General features: G+C 47.3%; 1 protein-coding gene and 1 long non-coding RNA gene across 3 annotated transcripts; one reads left to right on the plus strand and one right to left on the minus strand.

Moving 5' to 3' along the window:
• Positions 1–592: 592 nt before the first annotated feature.
• LOC146257869 (uncharacterized) lies at positions 593–8,045 on the minus strand. Of its 2 annotated transcripts, none has more exons than XR_014729919.1 (3): positions 7,803–8,045; positions 854–1,006; positions 593–780 (listed from the first exon to the last, which is right to left on the minus strand). It is a non-coding gene; the product is annotated as an uncharacterized LOC146257869 (long non-coding RNA). The 2 variants fall into 2 exon arrangements; XR_014729920.1 differs by having other exon boundaries at positions 854–981; positions 7,803–8,039.
• On the plus strand, positions 764–6,429 carry LOC146257870 (synaptosomal-associated protein 25). Its single transcript, XM_084673953.1, has 7 exons — positions 764–835; positions 2,029–2,070; positions 3,131–3,179; positions 4,346–4,457; positions 4,788–4,925; positions 5,694–5,838; positions 6,294–6,429. Exons 1-7 carry the CDS (start codon positions 764–766, stop codon positions 6,357–6,359), a joined length of 624 nt encoding a protein of 207 aa, XP_084530079.1. The 3' UTR covers positions 6,360–6,429.
• Positions 8,046–13,114: the final 5,069 nt, after the last annotated feature.

A 13,114-nucleotide genomic window follows, 5' to 3' on the forward strand; every position in this document is an offset into this window, starting at 1 on the left:
ATCCCATTTGTTTGGGATTGACAGCTAGGTCGTTTGCATATGGATAGTCCACCACCCCTCTTTCCTTTCTTTCTTTCTTTAGTTTTATTCTGTATTTCTATCTTCTTTCATTCTGTTTCCACCCCCCTCTCCCTCGCTCTCGGCCCTGCTTATGCTGGTGGTAGTTAGAGATAATTATAGCTGTCATGGTCTCCCTCTGAAGAGCGGAGATTGTGAGCAGAAGAAGAAGAAGGAGGAGTAGGGAGGGTGGGATGCAGGCTGGGAGGGTGGGTTGCAGGCTGGGAGGGTGGGATGCAGGCTGGGAGGGTGAGTGGTTGGTTTGCTGGTTGGCAGGCTGGGTGAGTGGATCTGTATAGGGCTGTACAGATCTGTAGAGAAGTAGAGGCTGTAATTATGTGTGCTAGTGAATTAGATATGATGGGAGAGGGACAGAGGAAGAGCCATGCAGAGTGGAGGGGAGGGGGAGGGGGAATGTTCAATGTTTCAATATTCTACTTTTGTCAGACAGATAGTTGATTTCCCTCTCTGTCTCACAGAGTGTTGTAATGTGAAGCGAATGAAAATAAAAATAAACTCTCTCTTAAGGGTTAAAAACTGGATTTTATTTGACTACAACCACAATCTTCTGGAGACAACTACATCCATTCTGTGAAAATCCACAACGCTGATCTGAAACGACGACACCTCCTCCTGTGGGAGTCTCATCGTGTTAAGGACAGTTCCACCTAACTCCGACGACAAGCTCCGCCCACCTAAAGCCAAGATGGCCGCCGAAGCGCCCTTCAGGACGGAACAGGAAGAGCTTCAGAAAAGAGCCAATCAGGTCACAGATGAGGTAAAGTCATTTACTCACCTCAGATGAACATTCATCTGAAACACAGTCACGCCACCATCACTCCCCAGTGTCGAGGCATGACACACGCTGGATACCAAACAAACATGGCCGCCTGGCTCATAGGGGATGCTGTCCAGAGGGCTTCCCTATGGGGATTTGACAGTGAGTCAGCTGTAAACAATAAAACATCAACAAGATGGATGTGAGGGTTAAAATGTGATGTGCTTTCAAATTTGTCTCCGCACACACACAAGCGTACACACACATACACACACACACAGCTCCCCCCAGGCAAATAGTACACTGTTCCCCCGGGTGAGAGGCTAAATGAAGCCAGGGGATGCTCGAAAGGTTAGCTCTGCTTGACACACCTGTACTAGCCAAGCCCGGGGTTACCACGGCGACAGCGTAAGGAGGGAGTGTTCTGAGGTGAGGTCATGCTCTCTGAGGGCCGCTGCTTCTCAGCAGGATGCCTCTCAGTCAAAGGTTAATGTAAGTCAGAACCAGGACAACCTCTCACAGCCTCATACAACCTCACACAGTCTCATATCCTCATGAAGCCTCAAACAGCCTCACTCAGCATCAGTCTGAACACTAAACATCTCGCAGAGCATCTTGTGGAGACAGCACCTCAGTTGTTGGAACTGAACTTACACTCACACTTCTGATATCTGGGGGGTTGTTCCAGAAAGCAAGTTATGCAGCATAACCGGACAAGTTAACCCACCAGCTGATTCACAATGTTGCAGCAGCAACCTACTGGCAATGTTGCTACAACGCTGGGTGTCAGCTGGGGAGGTTAACTTACCCGGGTATGTCACATGACCTGCTTTCTGGAATACCCCTCGGGACTGTATATTTCTCTGTTTGGCTTTTATTGATCCAAACAATTACATTATAAACACTTGAGACTGTATACTATTCGATTGAAACCCATACACTGGATAGTATCTGAAAACTAGCTTCAGATGCATATGTTAAATGACAACAGACGATAAGGGAGTCAGATGGCTGAGCGGTTAGGGAATCGGGATACTAATCTGAAGGTTGTCGGTTCGATTCCCGGCTGTGAAAAAATAACATTGTGTCCATGGGCAAGGCACTTCACCCTACTTGCCTCAGGGGAATGTCCCTGTAATGAAAATGTACCATCTAAAATCTGTCCTGTTTGCGTCTCTATCTCTCTCCCTAAGTCGCTGGAAAGCACCAGACGCATGATGCAGCTGGTGGAGGAGGTAGGACCCCACACCTGCCTCTCTCTCTGATCTGCCTCACACACCTCTCTCTCATCTCCCTCACACACCTGCCTCTCTCTCTCATCTGCCTCACACACCTGCCTCTGTCTGATCTGCCTCACACACCTGCCTCTCATCTGCCTCACACACCTGCCTCTCTCTCTCATCTCCCTCACACACCTGCCTCTCTCTCATCTGCCTCACACACCTGCCTCTCTCTCTCATCTCCCTCACACACCTGCCTCTCTCTCTCATCTCCCTCACACACCTGCCTCTCTCTCATCTCCCTCACACACCTGCCTCTCTCTCTCTCATCTGCCTCACACACCTGCCTCTCTCTCACATCTCCCTCTTTCACATCTCCTTCTTTTTCTCAAATTCACCATCCTCCTGATTATAAACATCACAGTTACATAATTACATCATTTGTCAGTGGTCTATCATCAAGAAGCTAACTCTTCCCTGGAAAACAGCGTAATCTAATTCCAGGACTCAAGAAACAAGCCCCCTAATCTATCTCATCTACTTCCTGTACTGGGGAAAGTGTGTTCTGTAAAGACAAAGAAGCAGGCAGTCTAGTTTATACCATAATAGAGAAGCCCTGTATTGACACACACATATAAGCTCCAGGCCAAATCATTTGTCTTTTAACAGTGTTGGCCATCCCCACCCCCCTCCCTTGCCCAAAAGTATGATCACATACAGAGATATTGAACCTTGGGTAAAGCACACACACAAACAGAGCTCGGCCGTTGACCTCTGGTAGAATTAGGCCAAGTGATGAGCCAGAGTGGTGTCTTTTTTCAACCAAGTGAGCCAACCCCGTCTCTGCCTTGTCTTGGTATTGTTCCGCTCCATAGCTTCAGGGCATGAAGTGGTAGAGACCAGAGTGTCGCCCCTGGCAGGTCTACAGGACGCCACAGGAACACAGACGTTTGACTGTTTGTCTCAATGTTCTAAAGCTGGTGTAGGAAAAAAAAGAAAAGAAACAGTAACCCAATCACTCCAATTTAATAAAAGATGCAGGGTATTTTGATCTCTGTTTCTCTGTCCTCCTCAGAGTAAAGATGCTGGGATCCGGGCTCTGGTAATGCTGGATGAACAAGGAGGTGACGATCGATCTGTTTCCTGTCTGCTGTGATGTGTTAAATGATCTAACTTTTTTTCTTCTTTTTTATTGTTCGAATTGTATTTGTATATATTCTGGCACAGGGAAGCAGGTTTGTTTTCAAGTGGGACCGTTTATTTTAAATATATATATATAACCGAGGATGCAATCGTTAAATATAATTTCCTTAATAAAAAGTGGGAGGGACAGATTAACAGTTTTCAGAAGCCCCACCCATGAATAATGAAACCTACGCACCTGCACTGGGTGTGTGTGTGTGTGTTGTGTCTGCGTTTGTGTAAGTATCTCACAGGGTGGACTACAGCGAGTGCTTTTTGGTTGAACAAGGAGAACAAAGGAGAGTTATATAAGGGGGAGTCAGGTGGCTGAGCGGTTAGGCATTCGGGCTTGTAATCAGAAGGTTGCCGGTTCAATTACCAGCTGTGCCAAATGACGTTGTGTCCTTGGGCAAGGCACTTGACCCTACTTGCCTCGGGGGGAATGTCCCTGTACTTACTGTAAGTAAGTGTACTGTAAGTAAGCTCTGGATAAGAGCGTCTGCTAAATGAATATAACCCCACAGTGATATATAACTATAAGACTAGCCTGATGATCTCTAGGCCTTCACACGGCGTACTGGGTTTCCTAATACTCTCTGCTGCCCCCTGTGGGCAGAGCAAGTGGACCGCATCAACGAGGGTCTGGACCAGATCAACCAGGATATGAGGGAGGCGGAAAAAAACCTATCTGACATGTCCAACTGCTGTGGCCTATGTATCTGGCCTCGCACAAAGTACGTCTGATTACCAGCTGGTTTCCACAGTCAAGCTGTTTGTTCGGCTGCAAACCAGCAGGGCCAGCCACTTAGCCGGCACAGCCAGTCGAAGCATGCACTTCTGCTTGCTTCATATCTGTGAAGTCGATGTTTGGGTTTTGAAATATGATTTTCGCATCAACTTGCATCAAGCCTGTTGCTATCTTTAAGTTACGGGGCTTAGGTGATGAAGCTGTTTTTGTGTTATGACCCCCTCCACCCCTCCCTCTCTTCTCTTCCACCCATTATTTCCTCCTTTCTTCCCCCATGTCCGCCACCCCCAATTCGACCCCTTTCTCCCATCTTTCTCTTCTCCATCACCCCCCCCCCCCCCCTGCCCTCCCGTTGTCCAGAGCAACTCGAGCGGATTGAAGAGGGCCTGGACCAGATCAACTCAGACATGAAGGAAGCGGAGAAGAACCTGACAGATCTGGGGAAGTGCTGTGGGCTCTGCTCCTGTGATAAGTAGGTGCTGAGGGTTCCGTGGTTCTGTGGTTCAGTTCCCTTTTTTGGGGGGGGGGGGGGGGGGCTGTGGCTGTATGGTTGTGTTGCAGCATGTTGCTTTGCTGCACCACCTTTCCTGCCCCTTTGTGTGTTGTGTAGTTGTGATGTGAAAGTTTTGTGCAGTTTTCAGGAAATAATAGACTTTTCCGGAAGATAACATACTACACGATGTTTGTTTGTATAAACACACTCTCCACTGGCACACGGTTCACACACACTGAACACTGAAGCTTAGTGTTTGTGTGTGCTGGTGTGTGTATATCTGTGTCTGTGCTTGTATGTGTCTCTCAGGCTGAAGAACTTTGAGGAGAGTGAGGCGTATAGGAAAGTGTGGGGGACTAGCCAGGATGGAGTGCTGTCCAGCCAGCCGTCCTCCCGCGTGCTGGACGAGAGAGAGCAGATGATCATGAGTGGAGGGCACATCCGCAGGTAGAGGAGTCAGGATGGCTTTCTGTCTGAGTGTAGATTCACATTCTGCTTCAAATCCACACAAATGCTGGCCACAAATGGGGGTGCAGTAGGTAGAACTCAGTGGTAGAGTGATTGATCTTGGATCTAGAGGTCACACGTTCAAATCACCCCATGTATGTTACTTTGGTAGGAATAATCTGTTAAATGAATGTATTATTATTTAAAATCAGTTTGTAAACTAGCCATGCAGCACAAATGTGTTAATAGTTGCTAGGACTGTACTCTACGTAAGGCTGTGTGTGTTTGATGTTTACTCTCCTTTAAAACACACTACATGCAGAATCAGGCACCTGTCACCTGTGCACCTGGTCAAACACAGGATATTATCAAATCCCTTATAACCCAGGAGCCACATGGGCTCTCTGTCCTGGCCTCATTCACTCACTCTCTTACAAACACCACATCCCCACACCACACCATAAACCTGTCTTCTCACATCTGCAAACAGACCTCGTCAGTGCTGAAAGAACAAGTGATTGTTGGTTATAATTCAAGATATCATGCGCTTGTCTATGATGTACAGGTAGATCTTAATGTTGCCATCCCATCTCTTCATCTACCCGATGACCTGTCTGTTGCTCCAACTGCCAGTCTGTCCATCTGAAGACCTGTTATCTCTGTCTGTCTGACTGTCTGACTGTATGTCTGTCTGTCTGTGTATGTTTGACTGTCTGTCTGTTTGACTGTCTGTCTGTTTGTCTGTCTGTTTGTCTGTCTGTTTGTCAGGGTGACCGATGACGCGCGGGAGGACGAGATGGAGGAGAACCTGGGTCATGTTGGCAGCATCATTGGAAACTTGAAGAGCATGGCGCTGGACATGGGCAACGAGATCGACACTCAGAACGTCCAGATTGACCGTATACAGGGCAAGGTGGGATTGATCTGGGCTATTTTAGAGAGCCCTGGGCTAGCTTAGAGAGACCTGGGCTAGCTTAGAGAGGCCTGGGCTATCTTAGAGAGACCTGGGTTAGCTTAGAGACCTGGGCTAGCTCAGAGAGACTTGGGCTATCTTAGAAAGGCCTGGGCTATCTTAGAGAGACCTGGGCTATCTTAGAGACTTGGGCTAGCTTAGAGAGGCCTGGGCTATCTTAGAGAGACCCGGACTATCTTAGAGAGACCCGGGCTATCTTAGAGAGACATGGGCTATCTTAGAGAAACCTGGGCTATCTTAGAGAGACCTGGGCTATCTTAGAGAGATCCGGGCTATCTTAGAGAGACCTGGGCTATCTTAGAGAGACCTGGGCTATTTTATTAGACTCTGTGGGGGGGGGGGGGGGGAGTATTGGAAGTTCTGTTGTTAATACGCTTCGCATTTATATTTTTCAGGCCATCAACAACGTTGCCCGTATCGATGCGGCCAATCAGAAAGCCAACAATTTGATGAAGAGATAGAGATGCAGTACCCCCCTTGTCCATCTTTTACTCGCTCCCTCTGTGCCAATGGATGACTCATCAACACAACCAGGACACTGCCAAACGATCCTGTATTCACCACCGCTTGGTCAGCTAGGCCCAAACATGAGAAGCAGGCAACACAATTAGTACACAAAGATGTGGTCGTTATAGTAAACTCCTTACTTGACAACTCATATAAAGCGTTTTCTAGGGTTACATCCAACATGACCAGTTTTTCATAAAATAGGTTTTACAGCTTGGTAGTTGCAATTAAGACATACAGCTAACCAAGGTCGGACTGGCCGTCTGGAGATTTCCCTAACGGCCGGTCAAACGGCCGCTGCATAATGCAAAAAATTATTAAAATAATACACAGCCGTGGGCCGGTCTGCGTTTCAAAGTCCCAGTCCAGACCTGCAGCTAAACTCTCGGCCAGACATCGCAGACACAAAGAAGCAGCACACTCTCTACTGCCACCTGTTGGTCAGACGTATGTTTGTCACACTTTCTCAAGGCTGCGATGGTTAGACGTTAGTATGTTTGGATCCTTACAGAAGACTAAAAATAAAAAAAATTCAGTCATTGGGGCGGCAGCAGATATTGTACGCTTTCGAAACTCAGTTTCTAAAATGGTTCACTGAATGTCATTCAGTGCTTTTTAAATGCACGTTGGTTTGTCACGGGACCCATCTACGGTCAAGAGGATTATCTGCTCTGCTCTGCCTTTAGCGTAGGACTAAACTGTTGAAAATGTGGTGTACTGTTTTATACAACAACTCCAAAGACAAATAATTATAACAATTATGTAAATAATATCTATGTTTGAGTTTAAGCCGGTTGCTTATATGGTCCCGGTTCAGGAACCAATTGTATATCTTCATTCTGTATTGTATATTCTGAAGTTGTGTCTGACTCCATAGAAGAAGGCCTATAAGCCCTATATCCTCATTAGATGTGACACATGGTAAACAATACCATGTCCAATTAATTGTACCGAGATTGAGGCCATGTATCGATGAAGTAGTTGAACTAAGATGTGCATTGTTAAACTAAGTTTACTTTAAACTATTGTTGTAAAAACACTTATAACACTTATCTATAATATTTCCACTGTTCTGCTGACAATAACCAAGTTCTCTGATTGTAACGAAGGGTTAAGTATTCAGGTCATGATTCAAGAGCTAACCTCCTTTGACCACCACCGGACAAGGATATTTTAGGACGACCCATCTTTTTCTCTGGGTTTTATTTGCAGTTGACATCCCTCATGTTGCATTACTACCATCGGCTGGTTTAGTTATATGCCGCACAGTCCATGTTTTCAGATTCTGATGATCTGTATGAAAGACAAGGGAGCCTGCCTCCGTGGAACGGTCATTTCTTTGCTTGGTTGCTGATTATCTTACGTCTAAGTTTGTTTGAGTAGTTAAGAGTATTCACCAGAGATGAAATCCGGAACAGCAACATGTCCTTGCTACACCGAGCAGGCTACGCGAGGTCCAAGATAGACGCGGTGGCTAACATCTTTCGAGTTATATGCCGATGGGAAACGATTTATACTCGATGATGATTCGGCTGCGACCAAGCAGAAGAGACGTGCTTTACTTCTGCATCTTGCGGGGCCGGATGTACAAGATATCTTTTCCACATTGCCCAACACTGGAAACTTGTCTGACTACGCGCCGCAGTTGCCGCACTGAATGTTTACTTCGTTCCCCAAGTCAATACTGCAGGTGCCCGGCATGCGTTTCAGACGATTTCTCAGAATCAAGGTGAGACAGGCCATCATTACAAATGAGAATTGGTTATCAATTGATTCTACCTGGATAAATAAAGGTCAAATAAATACAAATAAACCACGTCAGATGTGCAGAACACTGTTAGACCCCACAGAGTAGTGATGGGAAGTTCGGATCATTTTACTGACTCGGTTTTTTGAATCTCGTTCAGTAAAATGATGCGGGCGAAACTGTACACTACCTAATCAGTCCCCTCAGGCCTCACTATAATTTACAATGAGTCAATAAAAGTATAATATGTGTAATTATTATTTTCCTCTTGTTGTTTGTCTCAAGTCTTTGTGAGATGGGCTCTTCTGGTGAGAGATTCTTCTGAACCTGTTTACAACTTTCATTAAAACACTCTCCACGTGGAATCTGGAGAAATATTCGAGTAGATATTGGATTTGTGTGAACACGCCAAAGAAGAATATTTATAATAGGCGTGCGTATGTCATACTCTTTCTGAACTTGTATAAACTATTAACGCCTGTTCCCTCTTTCCCCCTCCCATCTAATGTAAATTGTATTCTCTCTTCAGATGACAAAATTACAATACAGAGAGGTAGCAAATTACCAGCCGTGAACAAATGCATTCTGTACCTCGACTTCTTACAAACCCTCAAAGAGAAGTAAATTACTGAATCATCTTCAGCGTCACTTCTCAAGAGCTATCGTCCGTGACGGTAACATCATTCAAGATTTTTCTGTTGCATAATTGAAGTGTTTTTTCTCTAAAACATCAAACTTATCATCTGAAGCATTAATGTAATTAAGGGAGTACTCGTTTTTTTTTTTTCTTTTCTTCTTCTTTTCAGATTATACAATACACCAGTGCGGTCGAGGTTGCAGGAAAAAAATGCACTACCATTGTGTATATTGTTCTGCAATTGTAAACCGACAGCAGCATCTTTGTGGCCCATCTCAAAGTATGTAAGATCCGCAATCTGCCCTTGACTGCCAGTGTATCCACCACCCTCCCTGACTTGCCACCCTTCACTGCCAGTAGGTTCTCGTGTCCCTCCTACACTCTGCTTGACCTGCTATGCTGGCTCATCCCTGTAACTGTACTGCCTCCTCCCATCAGGAACAGCAGGGGCGTGAAACTGACAGGGCCTCAGTACTGTCAGGGCCTCATAGCTGGCAGGGCCTCAGTACTGTCAGGGCCTCAGTACTGTCAGGGCCTCATAACTGTCAGGGCCTCATAACTGTCAGGGCCTCAGTACTGTCAGGGTCTCAGTACTGTCAGGGCCTCAGTACTGTCAGGGTCTCATAACTGTCAGGGCCTCAGTACTGTCAGGGTCTCAGTACTGTCAGGGCCTCAGTACTGTCAGGGTCTCATAACTGTCAGGGCCTCAGTACTGTCAGGGTCTCATAACTGGCAGGGCCTCAGTACTGTCAGGGCCTCAGTACTGTCAGGGCCTCAGTACTGTCAGGGTCTCAGTACTGTCAGGGCCTCAGTACTGTCAGGGTCTCAGTACTGTCAGGGCCTCATAACTGGCAGGGTCTCAGTACTGTCAGGGCCTCAGTACTGTCAGGGCCTCAGTACTGTCAGGGTCTCAGTACTGTCAGGGCCTCAGTACTGTCAGGGCCTCAGTACTGTCAGGGTCTCAGTACTGTCAGGGTCTCAGTACTGTCAGGGCCTCAGTACTGTCAGGGTCTCAGTACTGTCAGGGCCTCAGTACTGTCAGGGTCTCATAACTGTCAGGGCCTCAGTACTGTCAGGGTCTCATAACTGGCAGGGCCTCAGTACTGTCAGGGTCTCAGTACTGTCAGGGCCTCAGTACTGTCAGGGTCTCAGTACTGTCAGGGTCTCAGTACTGTCAGGGCCTCAGTACTGTCAGGGTCTCAGTACTGTCAGGGCCTCAGTACTGTCAGGGCCTCAGTACTGTCAGGGTCTCAGTACTGTCAGGGCCTCAGTACTGTCAGGGCCTCAGTACTGTCAGGGTCTCAGTACTGTCAGGGTCTCAGTACTGTCAGGGCCTCAGTACTGTCAGGGTCTCAGTACTGTCAGGGCCTCAGTACTGTCAGGGCCTCATAACTGACAGGGCCTCAGAACGGTCAGGGCCTCATAACTGGCAGGGCCTCAGAACGGTCAGGGCCTCAGTACTGTCAGGGTCTCAGTACTGTCAGGGCCTCAGTACTGTCAGGGTCTCAGTACTGTCAGGGTCTCAGTACTGTCAGGGCCTCAGTACTGTAAGGGTCTCAGTACTGTCAGGGCCTCAGTACTGTCAGGGCCTCAGTACTGTCAGGGCCTCATAACTGTCAGGGCCTCAGTACTGTCAGGGCCTCAGTACTGGCAGGGTCTCAGTACTGTCAGGGCCTCAGTACTGGCAGGGCCTCAGTACTGTCAGGGCCTCAGTACTGGCAGGGTCTCAGTACTGTCAGGGCCTCAGTACTGGCAGGGCCTCAGTACTGTCAGGGCCTCAGTACTGTCAGGGCCTCATAACTGGCAGGGCCTCAGTACTGTCAGTGCTCCAGGGCTGCAGGTTCCCTGAAAGGCTTGTTTCAGCTGTACAGTGTACAGTTTGGGTAGGTAGGTAACATACACAATGAATGGTGGTACTCGTTATCCTTCTAGTTCTGTATGTGTGTGTGTGTGTGTGTGTCATACCTGGGAATGGGCCTTCCCAACACACTGCTCCTGAGTTCATTCTTGCCTCAGTTTTGGAAAGGTCTCTCCTTTAGTGTATTATTTCAGTCTGGCAGAGGCTTCTCAGATTGGTATTATGGAGAGACCTGTGGCTCTGGCAGGTATCTGGTCTCTGTCAGATTCTGATGACCGTAGGCCTTTAGGTTTACTAAATAATAAGTCTATGGCTTTGACGCTTGGTCTAAATAGGACTATGGTCCCAACTCTCATTGATCATCGCGATGCCAGACTAGGTGGCAGTATTTTCTACAATCAATACGGTGTCTGCAAACCTGTGCGTATGTGCTTGCCGTATTCACCGCGGGAATTGCGTATGCGCTCTGTAGGCATGCATGTACTGTGGTGTTTTTCCCACCACACTTACAAGTCACAAGTTGGAAGTTGTTATGACCTTTGGAGGCGATATGGATTTCGTATTTATGTAAATTTTGTCCAGGGAAAATATATCCGGTTGACAGCGGGTTTGTGGGCTAATTTAATAATCATCGAAAGGAAATTGTATGCGCTGTAGATTGGGTATTTCGTCGCATTATTCCGTTATTTTTGAAGTCAGAAACAAACAACTTTAAAAATCACTTTCGTGCCCTTTACCCTTAACTGGAGTGTTAAGAGGACGGTACTCCTAATGTTATGGCGACGTGTAAAGGTAAAAATGCGCTCAAACAATGATGGAAGGCAGATTTCTAAATAACCTGTCGAAGAGGTGTTTGAATGCACAGTAGTCAAGTACATTTTGTAGCAACCGGCTGTTTGTAGCGTTTACATCGGGGCAAGTTCCATTACGTGGGGGGGTGGGGCTCTGCTCTGGCCCTAAGTTTGACATCTGCTTTGCAACGTTGTAGTCTGAAGCGTATCACACCGTTATCGTCTGTCAAGTACGCACATCACAGTAGTAGCCTCTGTGCAGGCTTTAACGTAAAACTATGTATTTAGCAAACGCTTTCATCCAAAGAGACGAACTGTACAAGGGGGGTTGAACCTGCGAACTGTGTATCTGTAGTCAAACGTTATACTACTGAGAACCCGCATTTGTAACGTGATAGGCAAATGTAAAAATAACACAAATGATGAAATGTGTGTGTCTCTCAGACAGGAGTGTAGAAGAGGTGGATGCAAGTCCAATAGAGCAGAGTCACATGGGAGCCGTCCAGTCTTCCAGATCAGTCCTTCCTTTGTTGGATCCCCCCTCGGATGACTCCCCTGAGACCGCCTGCTTAGTCACAAGGACTTCCCCTTCCTCCAACCCTATAGCCCTCTCCTTTCCCACAACATCTCACCCAGACTCATTCTCAGACCCCCCTCCGCCCCCCCCATACTCCTCCTCCCCTATCCCCACACACTCCTCCTCGTTCCCCTCTTCATCATCCTACCCCCTTTCATCTTACCCGGCTTCCTCCATCCGCCCCGCCCCTCTGCACACCTCCCTCCCCTCTCTCCTCCCCTCCTCCTCCCCCCTCCATCCCATGCCAGGCAGGCAACTCTCTCAGCCCAGGCTGGGTGTGGAGCACCTGGAGGAACTGTCCCACTGTGCCTCTGTCAGCCTGGAGGAGCAGCACCAGGGCAGGCTGGTGCTGGGGGAAGTGGCCCGGTCCCTGGGGTCCCTGGCTGCGTCGCTGCAGGGCCTGGCGGAAACCCAGAGGGAGTTTTCCCACGACTCCCTGAAGATGCAGAGAGAGATGGTGGACACGCTCAGACAGTTTTCTACCAACGCTCTCTCGCTGCTCAGGGACAAGGTCGATGGACATCCGCCTCTTTAACCACGCTTGCGTGCGTGTGGACGCACACAGTGGGTGATGGGTGTGTTTGATCACCTGGGCTGCTGACAGTATGACAAGGCTAATAACATGTGGCTTTGTGTTGGGCCGTTTGTTTATATGATCAAAATAGTTCTTTTAATAGGAATGTGTTGAACTTATATTTTCTTGTTCTCAAATGCTGCCTGTGAGCCAGTCGAGTATATATTAACCTGAAGCCAAAGGAGCCCAGATCTGAAAACCTCTGTACTGTGGCCCTATTTAGTTTAGAAAACATCCTTTTACAGATTTTGTATCTTGAGATGCTTAGAAAATACAGTTACTGTATGGGGCTATTTGTGTTACATTCATTCTTTGATTAATTTCCAATAATAAATCTATTTTTTTGAAACGCGTTCTTTGGGTACTATCAATGAGTAGCCTAAACGAGTGACTGGTTGGTTTGTTGGTGTGAGTAGGTAACATACAGGTGAATGATTTGGGTAGGTAGGTAACATACAGGTGAATGATTTGGGTAGGTAGGTAACATACAGGTGAATGATTTGGGTAGGTAGGTAACATACAGGT

This window comes from Hypomesus nipponensis, chromosome 15 (assembly GCF_054491055.1).
Source record: "Hypomesus nipponensis isolate SF chromosome 15, ASM5449105v1, whole genome shotgun sequence".
Lineage (NCBI taxonomy): Eukaryota > Metazoa > Chordata > Actinopteri > Osmeriformes > Osmeridae > Hypomesus > Hypomesus nipponensis.